The sequence below is a fragment of the Hemicordylus capensis genome, chromosome 6, assembly GCF_027244095.1.
Source record: "Hemicordylus capensis ecotype Gifberg chromosome 6, rHemCap1.1.pri, whole genome shotgun sequence".
In the NCBI taxonomy this organism is placed as follows: domain Eukaryota; kingdom Metazoa; phylum Chordata; class Lepidosauria; order Squamata; family Cordylidae; genus Hemicordylus; species Hemicordylus capensis.
This window is the reverse complement of record NC_069662.1, coordinates 12,404,402-12,423,844: the sequence shown is the minus strand read 5'-3', so window position 1 is coordinate 12,423,844 and position 19,443 is coordinate 12,404,402. Positions and strand designations below refer to the sequence as shown.

At 46.8% G+C, this 19,443-nt stretch overlaps 1 protein-coding gene across 1 annotated transcript in view; it reads right to left on the bottom strand.

The window, feature by feature from the left end:
- LOC128330289 (solute carrier family 12 member 3-like) overlaps positions 1-19,443 on the bottom strand; it is a 72,424-nt gene that overhangs the window by 7,831 nt on the left and 45,150 nt on the right. Inside the window, exons 12-21 of the mRNA XM_053262910.1 lie at positions 18,474-18,634; positions 17,832-17,939; positions 16,582-16,705; positions 14,166-14,267; positions 12,764-12,919; positions 10,690-10,789; positions 10,246-10,357; positions 9,999-10,127; positions 8,335-8,441; positions 822-904 (exon numbers count right to left, since the gene is read on the bottom strand). Coding sequence (XP_053118885.1) covers positions 822-904; positions 8,335-8,441; positions 9,999-10,127; positions 10,246-10,357; positions 10,690-10,789; positions 12,764-12,919; positions 14,166-14,267; positions 16,582-16,705; positions 17,832-17,939; positions 18,474-18,634 — 1,182 coding nt within the window. The remainder of the gene's footprint in view (positions 1-821; positions 905-8,334; positions 8,442-9,998; positions 10,128-10,245; positions 10,358-10,689; positions 10,790-12,763; positions 12,920-14,165; positions 14,268-16,581; positions 16,706-17,831; positions 17,940-18,473; positions 18,635-19,443) is intronic.

Below are 19,443 nucleotides of genomic sequence, written 5' to 3'. Positions count from 1 at the left end.
TACGCCAGTTAAGGCATTTTGCCCAATTTCCTCCTCTTTTGCACAATGTACTCCATGGTCCCCGCAGTCCACTGCCTGAGGTGATTGTCCTACTTCATGGTTTCCCTTCATATGGTTGGTTCAGAAACACAAACACAGTCCAAGGGCCTGCACTGATTCCATCCACTTCTAAGTCATCCCCATGCTGTTTCTGAGCTCACAGAGCCTCTGTGGTGGCTAAGAATTACCACTGCTATAGCAACACTGCTCCAATTATTCCCAATTGTGTCAGCACGAACGCAATTCTTAAGAGGCTCGGTGAGCTCAGGAATATCGTGGACGTGGCTTAGAAGTGGGCAGAACCAGCACAGGCACCTCACTCTTGGATCAGCGGGGCACTGCACAATATGCTAGCCACCGCTCTCTTTCTCTCTGCATCTCCCTGACAGCTCACACAACACCATATGGGGAATCACGGACCAAAAACCAAAAGAGAAACAACAAACCTGTGAAACAGACTTGAAGGTCAATGTACATGACACAAACATATATGTAAATAAACAGTTGATATGACAAATCCCAAACCATACATGAAACCAGCATATACAGTAATGGCAAAGATGGAACAATGGGCAAATATGAACGTTCAGAGTCCAGTCTTCCAATCTTTATACATGTTTGCGTCTTATACATTGACCTTCAAGACTGTTTCACGGATTTGTTGTCTCCCTGACATCTCAGCTCTTTTTGTATGTGGCCTTCTGAGGACCAGGTCCCTCGCTTCTCCCAGAGGGAAACAGCAGCAATTCTGACTGACCCTCCCCTTCCCTGGGCACACGCACCTTGGGCCTTCACTGTCCGTGACACATCCAGTCCACTGCGTATGCGGAGCACACACACGCCAGCACTGAAGTCAAAGGAGTCACTGCAAAGAGGGAAAGACCCGTAAAGACAAAGATCCAGCATTTGCCTGAGTCCCGCCAAAGAATATGCACCAGGTCCTGAAATCTCCTCTATCACGTGGTTAGGGGGCCGCTCTTCTCCAACTTAGTGGAGGTAACGAGAGGGAAGGGTGCCTCTGAGCATGTGCAGAGTGTCCATTTTCCATCAAGGCCGATCAGTACCTCTGTGCCCAGGGAAAGAGTATCCAGACAGCGACTAGGGCTTCACGCATCTGAGAGCACCAGATCCTGTCACAAACAATCTCATCACAATAACTCTTTAAGGGCCTTGAGACTCACCTGCTGTGCTGCACAGTGGCTGCTCAGGGCTTCTGTGTGCCCAAGGCAGGGCACCTACTACTATCTCTACTACTACTACTACTACTGTTATTATTATTATTTTATTTATTGTTTACACAGTCAGACAGGTGTTATTGATTGGTTTGTCTTATCCTGCACATCAAGTCCTTCCCAAGGACCTGGGATGGCTGAATTTTATTATCAATATTGTTGTTGTTGTTATAGATCTCGTCGCAGAATATAGGCTGTTCCCAGTAAAGTTGCTTTTTGTAATTGGCTGATGGTGATTTCTGTGGCCTCTGTGGTGTTGAGGTGCTCTTTAAGTTGTTTTGGAATTGCACCTAGGGTGCCAATTACTACTGGGATTATTTTGGTCTTCTTCTGCCACAGCCTTTCAATTTCCATTTGTAGATCTTTGTATTTTGTGATTTTTTCTATTTCTTTGTCTTCTATTCTGCTATCCCTTGGTATTGCTATGTCGATTATTTTAACTTGTTTTTCTTTCTTCTCGACTACAGTTATATCTGGTGTATTGTGTGGCAGATGTTTGTCTGTTTGTAGTCGGAAGTCCCATAATATTTTGCATCTTCATTTTCTACAACTTTTTCAATTTTATGGTCCCACCAATCTTTGGCTACAGGTAGTTTGTATTTTTTGCCGATGTTCCAGTGTATCATCCCTGCTACCTTGTCATGCCTTTGTTAGTAGTCAGTCTGTGCGATCTTTTTACAACAGCTGATGAGGTGGTCCACGGTTTCATCTGCTTCTTTACAAAGGCGGCACTTGCTGTTTGTTGTGGATTTTTCGACTTTTGCTCTTATTGCATTTGTTCTTAGTGCCTGTTCTTGTGCAGCCAGTATTAAACCCTCTGTTTCTTTCTTCAAGTTGCCATTCTTAAGCCATTGCCAGGTCTTGGTGATGTTTGATTTTCCACTTATATTGTGCAAATATTGTCCATGCAGTGGCTTGTTTTTCCATTTTTCTGCTCAGTTCTTGACTTGTTCTTTCTTGTAGGCCTGCTTTCTTTCATTGGTGTTGAATAGTTTCTCGTTCTTACCATTTGTAGTGCATCTTCTTCACTGTCCTTTATATATTCTTCAAGGCCTTTTTTCTCCTCCTCTGCTGTTTGATGGACTTGCAGCATTCCTCTTCCACCTGTGCTGCGAGGGAGGTATAGCCTATCTACATCACTGCGGGGGTGCAGAGCATGATTGATGGTCATGATTTTCCTGGTCTCTAGCTCTGCCTGGGTCCAGTCTATTATTCCTGCAGTGTATCTGATAATAGGTATCGCCCAGGTGCAGAGGTGTAATTACGGCAGGGCAGGCAGGGCACATGCCCTGGGCGCCACTTGGTGGAGGGCGCCAAAAAGTGCCATGACCCCCCCCCGCCCCCACCTCACAATATCTATTTTTACTTTAGGCGGCAGGCTGGCAGCAGCCGCGACCATGCGGCGCTGGCGCCCCTCCCCCAGCGAGTGCTCGGCTCCAGCTGGGCACCTGCCCCTATGCCCCCCGCTCACACCAAATTAATCTTCTTCAGGCAGGCAGGAGTGGCGCGGCGCCCCCCCCCAGCGTGCGCTCGGCTCCGGCTGCCATGGGCGCCCTCACTGCCTGCGGCCACGGACCTCCTTGTGGCACTCCTCCCCGCCCGCCCCACCCCCACTCGCGCATGCACGAGTTGACTTGCTCTCGTTGCCTCGCACACACGTGCATTTGTCTGAGGCGACGAGAGAGCTTGCTTGCTGCTTGGCTGGGGCTCCAAACCAGCAACAACATCATACACATCATCATCTCCAAGGAGCACTGCAATAAAGTGTACACAGAAGGACAAGGTGTGTGTGTGTTGTTGTTTTTTAAAATTTTATTATTATAATTAATGTATTGTTTTTATTTAAAATGTCTGGGCCCGAGAGCGGTGTGGTGGGCTTGCTTTGAACTGGCTGGGTGGGTTGGGTGGTGGCGCGGCCGGGGAGTCGGGGGCAGAAGCGGGTGGCTGGAAGAGGCAGCGGCGGCATGGCCCAAGCCGGGCAGGTTGTCGGGCCGGCCACGGCAGTAGCTGAGGCTCACCGTCTCAATCCAAAAACGCATCGTGCAGGAGGCAGAGAGTGGCCGGATTCCCCCTGACCCCCTCCCCTCCTCCCGTCTGGTTGCCCTTTCCCCTGGGTCGTGCTGCGGTGCTGCACGCCCTTGCAAGCTCGTCGCCGCTACCTGCACCCCGGCCGGTGGCCCGGCCCCAGACGGAGTCGTGTGCCCTGGGATGGTTGGTGGGGGGTGAGCACCAAGGTCGTAGTACCCCTATCCCCCAGCCACTGGACCGCAGCGGCGGCGCATGGCCAGAGAACAGAGCGACGCCGAGGCCTGCCGTTTGGCCCAGCGTCGCTTCCCAACTGCGAGGCGCGCCTGCGCAGTTAACTGAATGAACTGCGCAGGCACACCTCGCAGTTGGGAAGCGACGCCGGGCCAGACAGCAGGCCTCGGTGTCACTCTGTTCTCTGGCCATCCGCCGCCGCAGCGGTCCAGTGGCTGAAGGATAGGGGGGCTACAACCTTGGTGCTCACCCCCCACCAGCCATCCCAGGGCACACGACTCCGTCCGGGGCCGGGCCACTGCCCGGGGTGCAGGTAGCGGTGGCGAGCTTGCAAGGGCAAGGATAGGGCTACTACCTTGCTGCTCCCCAGCCATCCCCTCGCCTCGGCATTTCTTATCCGCATTTCTTCTCTAAAAGAAAATAAACGTGTTTTCCTCTCTAAAACCATGATTAATGTCCAAATTAGCCCCTACAGTGTGTGTAAGCTGGGGATATAATTAGTGGTACTAACACACCACCAGTGCAAGTAGAAAGCCCTGCCAGAAATGCATTGCATAAATTGGTGCAGCCCTCCTCTAGTCAATTCCCCCTTCCTCTTTTTTCAGATCTTTTTTCTTTTACCTTAACTCTGTTTCCATTAGCCTGAGAATATGTTTTAAAGCCTTCAGAACATAGGAAGCTGCTTTATACTGAGTCAGACCGTTGCTCTATCTCGCTCAGTATTGTCTGCACTGGCTGGCAGTGACTTTCTATGGTTTCATTCCCAGCCCAACTTTGAGATGCTAGGGGTTGAATCGGAGACCTTCTGCATGCAAAGTAGATGCTCTGCCAAAACGATAGCCTTGTATAGCTAATTTTTAAAATAAACGAAGCATTAGATTGGGTAGGGCCTCACAAAGCTAGAGGCCCGACCTGTCTTTATCTTTCCTTTTATTTGGATATCCCATCCTATCCCAAATGCCCATGGCAGCTATCAGTAATAAATAGAGATTTACATATCAGCCAGTATAAAAATATAACTAGATAAATGAAATAAATAATATTCATGCCAGTCAGTCAAGCTTATTTATGGTCAAAGACCAGAATTAATAATACCTACACGCATTCATGTCCCTTAAAGGATAAATGTACCACACACACACACACACACACACACACACATCCAGAAGGGCCCAGGAGTGGTGGAGGTGGAATTGGGGAACAGGTTGAAATTAACAAGATGTTTGCACTGCAGGGTTGTTTTGACTGTGCTGGGTCACATTGGCGTGGCAGCAGCAGGCAGGAGGACAGAGAAAACCGATGACTGAGCAGTCGTCCTTCTCCTTCCCACACACACCCTGCTCTGAGCGCTGCTGCTGCAGATCACAATTCCTTGTTGAAGTTTATTCATTTAAGCATTTCCCTGGATGGTCAATTATCACCGTTCATTGAAAGTTCTTGGGTGTGCATTTTCCTCTGATCCGATCCCAATAAATGATATCTAGTGATAAACATAAACTCTTACGTTTATTAAAGTCCCTCAACCACAGATCACAATTTTCCCTTCATTTAATATTCCCCTGTTACTTGACACTGTATTGCATGCCGTTTCACTTCACAGTTCACACTGTGCATTTTGTAACTGAGGAGGGATTGGGAATATTAAATTCACGGACTTGGAAAGCTTAATTCATAAATGAATTCAATTTCCAAGCCCCAGCAAATTAAACTATTAACTGATGTGAGATCATTTGTAATGATACCTCAGTGAAACTGGGAATCATACTGCATTCAACACATGGGGCAGGATTTCTTACATTGTGTGAGTAATTTTGAATTTTTGCCCATTTTAATGGCAAAAACTGAGGGGTGACGATGGAGCTAACCTCATGGCTTGAGTGGTCCTGAAGGTTGATCTGATCTGATACAGTACTGTAGGCCTGAGATCTACCATGAAGTTGCCATCTCACAGTCATAATTCTGATGTTTGGCCCACAAGCCTGGAGGGACTTCTCAAGAGTGAATGAGCTCACTGGCCACCACACAGGTGCTTCAGCTAGGACAGTTGCCACCTCTCTGCAACATGTTTGTATACAGGCATAGAAAAGTTGGTTTTAGCTTTGTGTCTCTGGCATTTCTCTTAGATTAATATTTTTTTGCTGATTTTGTGGCAAGCATGAATTGTCCCCTTTGCTAAGCAGAGTCCACTCTGGTTTGCATTTCAATGGGAGACATGTGAGCATTGTAAGATATTCTCCTCAGGGGATGGGGCTGTTCTCTGGGAAGAGGATTAGCATGCAGAAGGTTCCAGGTGCCCTGCCTGGCATCATCTCCAGGGAAATACAGGGAAGATACTTCATTAAGTGCATAACTCTGTTAGGTAAATAAATTGGGCTTAAAGGTGCTAGACATAAGCTGCATTGCATTCTTTGTTGGAATTTTATTTGGGCCTTTGGAGGAGTGCTGGCTGTTGCAAACTGTACAACCCTATTTGGGGCACAGAGGTTTTGCAAGCAACTCCTCAGAATCTGCAATGTTGTGATACAGATCTGACATGAATAGCAAATAAAGCATATTTCCAAAGGTTTTAAGAGACTCACTTAGCTGTGCTTTTAACATTCACCATGTCTTATCTTGGGCAAAGATAAAATTACTAATTGCAAGTGCAAGCATAACTGAGAGCAGCTGGCCATATCCAGCCCCAGCACAGCATCCCTTCAGTGGCTGTTGCTGGTATCTGCCTTATATTTCTTTTTAGATTGTTTGGTGTGGGTTTTTTTTTGGACTGTGAGCCCTTTGGAGACAGGGGACCATTTTAGTTATGTATTCTTCTTTGTACATCACTCTAATGAGCCAGTGTGGTGTAGTGGCTAGACTGCTGGACTAGGACTGGGGAGACCCGAGTTCAAATCCCCATTCAGCCATGAGACTAGCTGGGTGACTCTGGGCCAGAGAATTCTCTCTCAGCCTAACCAGATGTTGGGGCAGGGGGCACAATTTCAGTGCTTGCCCTAGGCGCCGTTTTCCCTAGTTACGCCTCTGCCCAGGTGTTTATGGCTTGTATGGTGTTCCCACCATTGAGTTTGGACTTGAGGATTTTTCTGACTCTCTTGATGTATTCACTTCCAATTTTTCTTTTAACTTCAGTGTGTGCAATGTTATCAGCCTGGAGAATGCCCAAGTATTTGTAAGGTCCTTTCTCTTCCAGGTTCTTGATCTTGCTTCCATTGGGCAGTTCTATTCCGTCTGTTTTTGTTATTTTTCCTCTTTTCATTATTAATGCAGCACACTTGTCTAGTCCAAACTCCATTGCTATATCACTACTGAATATACGGACAGTGTTTAGCAGTGATTCAATTTCTGACTGGGACTTTCCATACAACTTCAGATCATCCATGTACAGCAGATGGTTGATTTGACTTGATGTTTTAGATGTTTGGTATCTGAGGCCTGTTTTGTTTAGTATTTGTGAAAGTGGAGTCATGGCGATTACAAACAACAGAGGGGATAGTGAGTCCCCTTGGAAAATGCCTCTTCTAATGCTAACCTGTCCAAGTGTCTCACCATTGATTGTTAACTATGAACTCCACATGCTCATTGCTTCTTTTTTTAATAAATATCTGAATGTTTTTGCTGACACCAGTTGTTTCTAAACTTTTAGTATGAGTCGAAGGCCTTCTTGTAGTCAATCCATGCAACACTTAGATTGGTTTTTCTTCTCTTGCAATTTTCTAAAATCATTTTGTCAATCAGCAGCTGGTCTTTTGTGCCTCTGGTGTTCGGGCAATTTCCTTTCTGTTCAACTGGAAGCTGCTTATTAGTTAATAAGTGTTGCATTACTTCATCTGCTATTATTCCAATTAATAATTTGAACATGGTTGGCAGGCAGGTTATCGGTCTATAATTACTTGGAACTGCACCTTTTGCTGGGTCTTTTATTATGAGCAAAAGGTGCAGTTCCAAGTAATTGTGGACTGATAACCTGCCTGCCAACCATGTTCAAATTATTAAAATATTATTAAAATATTATTTTAATAAATAAATATTTATTTAATATTTAATAAATAATAATATTTAATATTTAATAAATAAATACTTATTTATTTAACAAATAAATATTATTAAATTATTATTATTATTATTATTATTATTATTATTATTATTATTATTAATTCATTATCATCATCTTTGTTAGCCAACCCATAATAAATTGTTCTCCGGGTGGCTCACATCAACAGTGCTTCTGTCCCCTATGTGCTCATCCTCCTCCATTTCCCCATTTTTAAAAAGTAGCAGGGGACATCTTGCCAATAACCTGCTGTCTGAGGCAACTGCCTCACCTTGCCCCATGGAAGGCACATCCCTGGTACTGCAACAGACAGAGGCCGGGTCTACAGGAGCAGCAAAATGAGGCAACAGAATCCTGGTGGTCGAGTGGACTGCGCCACTTCAGGTGGAAGGGGGTGGGAGTTGCCTTTTTTTTTTTTTAAGGCTTCCCCTTTAAAAAACCAAATCTCCCTGTGAGGTACCTCCCACTTGTAGTCTGGAATGGTGCAGTCCATTCCAACACTTCTGGATTCCACCACCTCACTCCCACCTTTGGGCTGCTGCATGGAGCATGGCTTTCTGCCTGGAATATGTTTAAGTGGTGGGACTTTCGTTGTTTACCAGCTAAGCAGGGCTTGCATCATAAAGGGCAATGGAAAAGCCAGTCTTGCAAAATGAAACATACTTTTCCAACCTTCTAGTATCTCTCTCCAACCCACTTGCCACCCTTCACCTGTTTTCCCTTCCATCACCTCTTTGCCCAACATGCAGCCCTTACTATATGATGCCCACGTAGTTCTCCAGGCTCTGGGGAGTGTCTGTCTGCCAGTTCTGCTTGAAGCCAAGGACTACCGTGTTGGGTCTGAGACGGCCCAGGCCCGAGACCTGCAGAGAGAGGCTGCCATTAGTTTGTTATGGCCAAGAAAGGAAGGACGCTGGATGCATCAATGGTGTAATAGTTGTTGTGAGCACTAGAGGCCAGCACTTCAACAGTGTCAGCCAAACAGCATGGGAATCTACAGGTTTTTAAAACAATCTTCATCGAGATTGTTATAGGGCTTTGGGAGTTTGCATGCCCACGTGTGTTCTGTTCCGGTTTGTTTCCAGTAGCTCAAGCCAGTTTCCAGAGCCACAACCCACTAAGAGGTCACTGATCTTCAGCCAGTGCCACCATCTTGGAGTTCAGTCAAATCCCTAACAGCATACACCACCGTTGACCTGAGCAGGCCCTGTGCTGAGTGAGTCCACCCTTCAGGAGTCCTAGTTAGTACATGAGCCAGATGGGGTTGTTGGTACCATCTGGGGTGGGGTGGGGGCAAATGCTCATTGTGATGTTTGACAAGGTCTCTACACCCCTAGAGATGGAAAACAGGCGACAATACCTTCAGCTTTCAGGGTGTTATCATGCTTTTATTGTCCTGGCCGGATGGCCTACAGCGGCCAGATTTGCAATGGTGTTTTTAAACCTTTTAAAGGTTTTTTAAAACACAAGAACAACTATACAATTGTATCGATGTTGTCAGAGGAATGGAAATGAAAATTGGCAGGAATGTCCTCCAAAAGGTTCATTTCAACATTTTTTAAAGTTTAGATTGTCTTAATGTTTTGATTTTGTTTTAATGGTATTTTTTATCGTAAACCGCCCAAAGAGGTGAGTTTGGGGGCAGTATAGAAATGTGTTAAATAAATAAAGATTACTCCATGGAGAATTGCCCTTCTGATGGGGATAAGGTCCTTTTCCTGCTTACTGCTAAGTCAGAGTATGCTTACAGGAGGGTAGCAAAATTTCTCTTCATAGCAAGCAAGATTTGGTTCAGAGTGATTGAGGCACAAGATGCTGGGTTGTGCACTTCAGATTAACCGGTTTTATTTGAACGAAATTAGCCATGTATACAGTATCTGAAGGTATTAATGTTTTATGTATTTAATGTATTTACTGCTGTTGTTGTTTCTTTTTCTTTTTGTATTTATGCTGGCCTTGGGCCGAAATAAACAAATACATACATACTCCATGGAGAGACTAAACAATTTGTTCATTGTTACCCTGATCCTGACCTTTCCTCTGTACAAAAATGACTGCAATTTTACCCGGAACGTTTGGGGCTAGGGATAAAGAAGGGACAGCGCACAGAAAGCTGTAAGTGCGACAATGCTATCACCTGTCTTCCATCTCTAGGGGTGCAGCAGACCTTGTCAAAAATCACAATGAGCATTCGTCCCCTGAGAAGGCAGCGATGGCCAGAATTTGTGGGGCTGGCTCATGGTTTATGTGTGAGTGTGTAGGGAATTCTGGGCCATTCTCTCCACTTGCAAACCTCGTTCTCCTTCACCCCTCAGTCTGCCTCTTCTCACTGCCCTTCTCAACAACCCAAGAACCCTCCCAGGCCCAACTGACCGAGGGCCCTCCCTGCAAAGCTGGAATCGGTTCTGCAGTAATGATACCTGCATGAGGCTTTGAGCACCGGTTCTCAGGTCTCCCATTGTGATGAAGTTGTAGAAAGAGCGGACCTTACGAGCGCTGAGCCACTTGAACTGTTCTTCGCAGTCTTCAGCACACGAGGAGTCTTTCAGCTGTTGATGTGAATGGGGGTCCCATTAAAATAGCAGCGTCACGGCCCCTCAGGTCCCTCCCTGGCCATCTTTCCACCAACTGCCCCAGGGCTCAGCCTGGCCAGGCAGGTGCACTCACCTCAGCCACGTTCCCGCATATCATGAGGCTCACACCTTTAGTAAAGGCGCCGACAAAATCCACCAGGGCTGGGCGGAAGTTGGGAGGGCCCGAAAGGACCAGACACTGAGGCCTGCAAAGGAGAACATTTCATAACTATGGGCTGGTTCACACATGCAGCAGCAACCCTTGATTTCTCTGCACTTGGATTACAGTACAGTGGTGATGGGCAAGTCCTTCTCAGTTCATTTCAGAACCAGATCCATATTTACGAGCTTTCTATATGGGGGGGGGGGAACCTCACGTTTCCCAAGAGCGATAGAAACATAGAACGCTGCCATATACTGTGTCAGACCTTTGGTCTATCTAGCTCAGGATTGTCTACTCAATGGGGATGCAAAAAGCTGAGGGAGTTTGGTTCTGAAGACTACCCTCCACTTGATACAATTCTTGTTTCTGTCTCACCGGAAATTCTTGACATGGTCCTCGACGTTGAACAGGTTCATAGCATTTGACAGGGCCATGTTATAAGTGCCAGCCTGCACTGAGGAACCCCAGTTGACATCTGTGGGGAGGAGAGACAGGGCAAACAATGAGAATTCAGTCCATACCTACCTACCCCGTTCTCTGTGAGAGAGTTTAAAAAAAAAAATTCCTTCGAGAACCTAGAGAGGCCTCCAGTGCAAATATCAGCTTTCTGTTGTGCTTGGTGTATGTTCCAGTAATACCCAAACTGTGTGCTTTGAGAAAATTAATAGCCTTCATAAGAAATGCATTCATGGAACACTTCGGGGTTCTCATGAACTTAAAAATATCCACTGTGCATCCTACAGGGAGGCTTCCCACTTTGTCCCTGTATGCCTCACAACCCTTGTTTTGTTTTGTTTTGTTTTGTTTTGTTTTGTTTGTTTATTTATTTATTTATTTATTGACATATTTTTATTCCGCCCAAAACTCACATCTCTGGGCAGTTTACAACAAGATAGCCTTCCTCTAGCCTTGCTTCCTTCCAATCAGCATCCACTGGGCGTGGAGAGGGATAATAATTCAATCCCTGCTGATGCAGAGATGGGGGCAAATTACTCCTTCTTCGAGGAGACCGCCTGTTGCATCTCTGCATGACTCACAAGTCTGGCCTTTCCTCCTCCCACTCAGCCTCCAGTGTCTGTCTGTCGGGAAGTAATTCAGCTGCAGCACTGTGTTTCAAGTGGTGTGTGCTTTTGTGTCTTGAAAAACGTGTTGCACACCGCCCAGAGCCTTCGGATGGCGCGGTTTATAAATGTAATAACTAAATGCAATAAATAAATAAATAAGAATAATCTTTACATGGGATGTGGCTGGATTACTCAATCGCTCCTGCGGCAGAGACTAGGCAGAATTACCCACACTTAGGAGAGGGTGCCAGTTCTATCTCGACATGATTTACGACTCTGGCTTGGCTTTGTTCCAGCCAGCCTCCCCTAGAGGGCAGGAATGTTCTGCCGAATTGGGCATGATGGGATCGTCCAATCACTTCAGATGCCGCAGAATTACCCACCCTCAAAAGGAAGTTACGTGACTCACTGCCTCCTTCCAGTAAGGAGGCCCACTCACTACAGTGACTCATGCAGAAAATAAATGTATTGCTTAATCCTAACACACTCAAGAAGTAAACCTTTTGGACAGAATTGTGATGTATATCCAATCCTTCTGGGGTGCGGGGGGAGCATGAACTAAGGGTTAAGCCAGACATTATGCTAAATGCATTACTGGTATTTACTAAAATAAAATAAATAAAATAAAATAAAATAGCATCTGCGGGGGGGAGGGGGTCCTGAACAGGACTGGGACTGCAGCATGCAGAGGGCAGCATTTAAGCCTTTCCTCTTGCACTGGGCTCCCACTGAAACCCCTCCCCCCCCCCGCCAGCTACAATAAGCCCCAGAAGGGAAGCTTCCAGGTGCCAATGGAGTTTTGGGGGGATGTCATTTTATTTGGGATTGTGGCACAAGAAAAAGTGTCACATGCCCCCTTCTTGTGCACCATGGTCCCAGTCCTGATTGGGTCCCCTTGTAGTTGCTATTTTAATTAAGGCCCCATTAAATGTCACATCTGGCTTAACACTGGCTGTCTGAAGTTTGGCTCTCCACTACCCTAATCACTTGGCTGCCGTATTTTATTTTTAGAATTATTAATTCAGCTTGGGGATTCTGTGAATGTCATTCATAAACGAAAGAGCTCTTCCTGCTGAGAGGATTCGGGTAGGTGCTGGAACAGACGCTGGCCAAGCACACATAAACCTTGACTAGAATCAAACAGCAGGATGCAGCACCTGCAGTGGTACACACCAGGAAGGGCCATGCCACATAATTTTGTTGAAACGGTATATTGCCTAATTGGACCCCACTGACATTTGTGTATGCAAGATTTCTGGCTTGTAGCTCATTTGCCTAACTGAGCAGGACTTCCCGTTCATCGGGTGTGGCTTCTGGGCAGGTGACAACACTCCGCCCCACTGTACCCTGCTCCCATTTCACAATTCTGCCCCAGGCTCCCTCACCTGGCTTCTTGTAGGTGACATATGCCAAGCTCACGATGATGATTCCGACAACTATGAGGGCAGCCCACCATGTCAATAAGAACATGATGACCACGGATACAATGGAGCCAAAGAGGGCCGTCCACTTGCTAAAGTAGCGGAAGGAAGGTCTCCAGCCTGAGTGGGGCAAAGGAAGCGTTAGGTGGGGAGGAAGTGATGCTTGCTCAGCCTAGGACTAGCCTGGTTTATCCCACCACTGACCGAACACATGCCTGCCCTATTCCCCACCTCCTTCCTGGGGTTTACATTCCATGTGTCTATGGCAGGGATTCTCAGCGTTGGGTCCCCAGAAGTTATTGGACTTCAACTCCCATAATCCCCAGCTAAGGAGCACTGGGGCTGGGGATTATGGGAGTTGAAGTCCAATAACATCTGGGGACCCAACGTTCAGAATCCCTGGTCTATGGGACACAGGCCTGCCTTACTACCTCGATTCTACTACCTCGTCCTGCCACATGTGTAGACAAACTGCAACCCTTACACCTGGCAGGCCACTTGTCTACATGAAGGGAGGGTTTCCCCCCACTCCCCTATAGTGGAGCATTCAAACAGGCAGCTTTGCCACTTGATTCTGCAGACTGTAGCCCCATTCACAAGTTATGTTAAAAACACACACAATTTGTTTACAGTGCACAGAGCTGCATACAGGCACAGATGTTCACACATTATGTTCAACACACGTAGAGTGGTACACTTCCTATCCGTAGTCTGCATTTGAGGCGTCTGTCTAGGTTCACTTCTAGAATGAAGACATGTACAGTCATACACACAAGAAGATGTACACAGGAACATAGGAAGCTGCCATAGGTCCATCTAGCTCAGTATTGTCTACACAGACTGGCAGCGGCTTCTCCAAGGTTGCAAGCAGTAATCTCTCTCAGCCCTATCTTGGAGAAGTCAGGGAGGGAACTTGGAACCTTCTGGTGCTCTTCCCAGAGCAGCTCCATTCCCTAAGGGGAATATCTTACAGTGCTCACACATCAGGCCTCCCATTCATATGCAACCAGGGCAGACTCTGCTTAGCTAAGGGGACATGTCATCCTTGCATCCACAAGACCAGCTCTCCTCATGTGTACAGACACCTGCTGTGGGCATGGACCACATCATGTCTGACCAAGGCTTGTATTAACTGGTCGTTGATTTTGCTCATCATAAAGCTCTCCACCCACCTTCTGCACCCACCCTTCTCATCTCATCCCAACATGTCCAGAGCAAGCATTCTTGACCCCCCCCCCAAATGCAAACAAACGTTCTGAATGCAACACATTCATTCAATAACCTTCACGAACTCATCCATTCTGGATGCAATGGCCAGACACTCTTTGCCACCAACCCCAGGGCTCATCCGCCCTCCCCAGCTTACCTGGGGAGTTGGTGATGGTGGCGTGGAAGCAGCTGAAGTTGATGAGGGCATAAGAGCAAAGGAAGAAGTTGGAAATGATGGGCGCAATGGTGTTCAGCTCAGCTGCAGAACAAAGGCAAGGAAGGTAAACACGCTGGTGTTCCATTCAGGCACAGTGTGCTCAACAGGTCACTAGTCCTCAATGGTACTGATTTTGCATCTGTGCTCATTGATTCTCAATGTCTTGTTTATTAATGGATGCGTTGCACATTTTATGTTCCTTCAGTTCTTGAATGAACTCTGAGCCCCACCTTAGATGAGTTGTCTTCCAGACACTCCTCACACCTACCTGTCCTGTCCTTGTCCCAAGATCTCTTAATTTTGTACTAATGGCCTACCATGCAGCAGAAAGGACCACCTGTGAGGGTCACCCGACCTTCAGGTATCTCTGCTGCCACCACCAATCAGACCTGTTTGGGGACAGATCTGAGACCCAAACCACACTTCTCCCTCTTTGTTTCCCTTCTGGTGATGTGGGAGAGGAAATAAAATGTCCTTGCACCTGGTTAATGCTGAAATAACTGGTTTTACTTAATTTGGGCTTATTCCGTTGTTTTTGCACAAGTTCCTAAAGTGTATGGTTTCAGGAACTGATTGTAAATAAGCGTAGTGGTTTCAGGGTTGATACATAAACTTATGACGTATATCTTACAACAATGCTGATGTTTTAAATATGTTATGATTCCTTCCTTGTGTCTTTCCTCCTTCCATCTTTACGCCTTGTGTCTTTACTCCTTCCTTCCTTGTGTCTTTAATCTTTCGGGTTTTAGGGTGCCTTGCTTGGTTACTAAGTTTCCAATCTGCCTCCCCTCTGAGGATTCTCAGGGCTTCCCTTTAGAGCAGGTGTGGGCAAATGTGGCCCTCCAGCCGTTGTGGAACTACAACTCCCATCATCCCCAGCCTTGTGGCTGGGGATGATGGGAGTTGTAGTTCCACAACAGCTGGAGGGCCAGGTCTGCCCACCCCTGCCTCTAAGCCCCAATTTCTCTCTTCCTCAGACAAAATACAAAGTGCTAGTTATAACTTATAAAGCCCTAAATGGCTTAGGCCCTGGGTATCTAAGAGAGTGTCTTCTTCACTACGAGCCTCACTGCCCATTGAGGTCATCTGAGGAGGTCTGTCTCCAGTTGCCACCAACTCGTTTGGTGGCTACACAGAGACGGGCCTTCTCCGTCGCTGCCCCGAGATTGTGGAATGTTCTCCCTGCTGAGATACGATCCTCCCCATCTCCGGCAGTTTTAAAAAAACACCTGACAACCCATCTCTTTGCCCAAGCTTTCTCAGCTTCCTAAATTTCCTTAGGTTTCAATCTCTGGTTTATTTCTAAATTGTTCAATTGTTTTAAGTTTTTTGTATATGTTTTTAACTTGTTTCCTGCTATTGTTAGCCACCCAGAGACGAAAGTTTGCGGCGGTGTACAAATTTGGTAAATAAAGAAATATTTCAGCTCCCTGCTGCGACAAGAGCATCTCCTTCTCTGTTTGCTTTTGGGACAACCCTGAAGACGCACCTGTTTTCCCAGGCCTCCAACTGAGATTGTATTCTAAAATTTTGATGTGTTTTTATCTATAATATTTATCTTTTTATGAATTTTAAATGTGTTGTATGTTTTAATTCTGTAAACCGCCTAGAGATTTCTATACTAGGACGTATATAAATTAAATAAATAAATAAAATAAAATAAAATAAAATAAAATTAAGTCCCTCCTGTTCAGTATTACTTTACTCCCCAACCCTCCAGCAAACCCTCTTTCAACCCGCTTAACTGCCCACCAACTATCAACTCCCTCCTCTTTGTTTTCTTCTCCAATCTTTAAGGGTCTTCTCCCCTCCTGCACGCTCAGTACAGGGTTTATTCTCTTTCCTGCAGGGGCGGTGCTGCTGCTGCTTCCTGTAAATCAAACTCCTTCCTGCACAAACGTATGTATTGTGCGGTTATACATTGCACAATTATTTAATTGCACAATTACAATTATATACATGACATTAACAGGTTCCATAGTTCCATAACCTTGACCTACAAAATGCATTTAACACACACCTGTAAACAAACCATGCTGACAGAAATCTCAACCGCCACACTACCTGTCCCACTTCAGGCTGCAGGTGGGAGGAGGGTCACATTTCTGCGTGCTCCCCTCCGCAAAGGGACTCCTTGCAAATAGGGACTCAGCGCAAAGCGGAGTGAGCCAAGCTAGAGCAATGAGCTCCCTTCTTTCCCCGAGTGCTGGTTCCCTGCAGCCCACGGTCCATCTGACCAACTCAGAAAAATTCTTCCATCTCACTCTGCAGCGTGGAGTGAGATCCAGAGCCAGCTAATGTTAGGGGGAATTAAGGGTTACAGGACTCATAAGAAGCAGGGAAAGGCCTCACTTACCAATAAGGATGAAGGCAATAGCCACGATGAAGGTCAGGGCATAGGCCCGCAGTGGCTCTTGGTTCTTCCCATAGCCTTTGGCAAACCAGCCAATGACAGGATACAGGTTGTCCTGGCAGAGGCACTGCAGGGGAGAATAGTGTGAAGTGAACAAGTGAGGAAAGGGAGGCCCATGGGGATAGCCAGGGCCAGTCTGCACAGCTATTTTCAAGGGCCCTTATTGATGTAAGTTCTTAGAGATGTGTGCCTTTTGTGCAAGTGATCACATTTGATAACTAGCACATTTGAGCAATGTTTTTATTGCTCCTGTCCCCCAAGAAGCTTTGGGTAGCATCTATCATTCTTCCCTCTGACCCATTTTCTCCTCACAACAACCCTGTGAGGTAGGCTGGGCTGATCGTGTACCCTCTATAAGAAATCATTCAGGAATACAGTAACAACCAAACAGCCACCAGCAAGTTGTTGTTGTTATTATTTATTAATTATTTATCATGTTTCTATATCACCTGATAGAGACATCTCTAGGCTGTGGACAAACACCAGCTTCAAAGTTATATCTGTAACCATAAATACTCGGAAACCCCAAATCCCACTTGTAAATAAATACTTTAGGATTGTTATTTTTTAGGTAGAGAGTGATGAAGTCTCTTTTCTACCAATACCTACATGCCTAGTCCTACCAGAAACAACAGCTGGTGAACCTGCATGGTGGTGGCTAAAGCAGAAGTTCAAAACAACATTATATACCTTTATTATTCTGTATTGGGGGGAAAGCCTTAAAGGCACTGGCATCCCTGAGGATGCAGGTGACATTTCGAAAAGCCCAATCTGGATCAAGACTGCAGTGGGATGGAGATTTTTCGCCCTTTTCGTCCTGCAATCAGGAGTTCCCCGTCAAGGGTTTGCCACAGACCATTGTAGCCAGGGATGATGTGAGTTGTAGTCTAACAACATCTGGGAACCCAAGACTGTGAATCCCTGGATTAGGTAATGCTGATAAGGAGGCAGCGGCAGCGGCAGCAAAGTTCGAACAGAATCACCCCAGAAATAGGGTTGCTGCTATCACAACCATGCGTGTAGCCATACACACATGGAGGGGAGGGGGCGTGAGCATTGGGGGCATCGGACTCCATAAGGAGCAGCAACGGTGGAGGCTGGAACTGGGGCAATGGTTTCAACAGCTCTGTCCCAAACTGTGGGCGGATCGAATGAAAATGTCATCTGCATCCCCATAACCTCTCCCAACTTACCTGGAAGACCTTGGGGGCAGAGACGAAGCACGCCAGGGCTGAGGACAGGGTGGCAGCAAAGATCCCGGCTGTGATGAGGGGGCTGAAGCCTGATACCATGCTCATGGTCTAGAAGGCACACACAGGGAGATAGATAGATAGGTAGGTAGGTAGGTAGGTAGGTATTTTAATGGAAGAAGCCCTCAAGACCTCATGCCCAAGGGCATAGGGAGACTCCTGGTGGTCTGGGGACAAAGTTGTTTTGGGGGTTCCCCGTGCACCCCAGTGCCAAAGCCATGCCCCTACTTTCTGGCCCCACCACTGCGCTTCCCCCTATTTACCTGTGGCCGTGATGTCACAGCATGCGAGGTTCTTCCTACTCAATGGAGAGGCTCACGCGCAGGCACGAGAGAAGCCAGTGCGCTGGCCAGGGAAAGGGGAGGCCCGCACATCTGCCAGGGAAGCAGGAACCCGCTACCGCCACCGCCACCCAACAACAAGAAGGGGGAAATGGTGGCGGAGGTGCACAGCAGGGCCCTTGTAGACCCCTTGACCCTCCAGGCCCAGGGACATTTGCACCCCCTCGTCCAATGGATGCCTTGCCCATGCTCATGTCCATTCACAGAGCTGGGAAGGGAACCCTGGAATCCTGGCTTTTCCTACCTGATAATCATTAGCCAGTCCATATTTGCAGGTCTCAGTCGAGGAGCATTCTGTAAAGTTCCACCCGTAATTACAACCTAGGCCGACGCAATCTCCTGTGACATTGCTGGATGCCAGAGTGTCATTGATATTGCCACTGGCATCGCGGATCACGCAAGAACCTGGCAAAGGAGCAGAGCCATTCAAACTGAAATTGATACCACTTAATGCTGACAGTATCAACATAGTATGGACCACAGGACCTCCATGTCCAGAGGCAGCATACTTCTAAGTGTCAGGCAGTAGGGATAAACCCATCTTGCCAAGTTTGTGAGCTTCTCAGAGGCCTTTGGCTGGCTGTGGCTAGAACCAAAATGCTTGCCTAGGTGTACTTTGGTCTGATCCAGTCATGCTCTTTTACACAATACAGCCTCCTTGCTGAAGCTAAGCAGGTCTTGGCCTGGATGGGAGACCTTTGTATGCCACCTTCGGGGTTGGAGTCGTAGCTTGGTGGTAGACTATCTGCTCTGCATGCAGAAGACCCCAGGTTCAGTTCCTGGCAGCATCTCCAGGTAGGGCTGGGAAAGACTCCTGCCTGGAACCTCAGAGAAACCGCTGCCAGTCAGTGTAGGCAGTACTGAACTAGACGGACTCATTTTCTGACTCAGTATAAGGCAGCTTCCTATGTTCCCTGTAACCTAAGATCTTTTCTGAACATTGCTTTCAGGTGTACTAACTCACTCAAGAAACAAAAAAAAAAGGGGGGGGGGAGACAGGGGAAGCAAAGCTTCAAAAAGATGCACAGAATGTGTGATTTATTGGTGGAAAACATCCCAAACATCCAACATGTTTTCACATACATCTTCTGCACGGGCACAGAAAACCTCTTGGTACCTGCAAGGAATTTCACTGGTCATGGTGACTCAGAAAAGCGTTATATCTGCCACATTTTGTGCATCCCTTTAAAGCTTTGTTTCTCCATTTTTTCTTA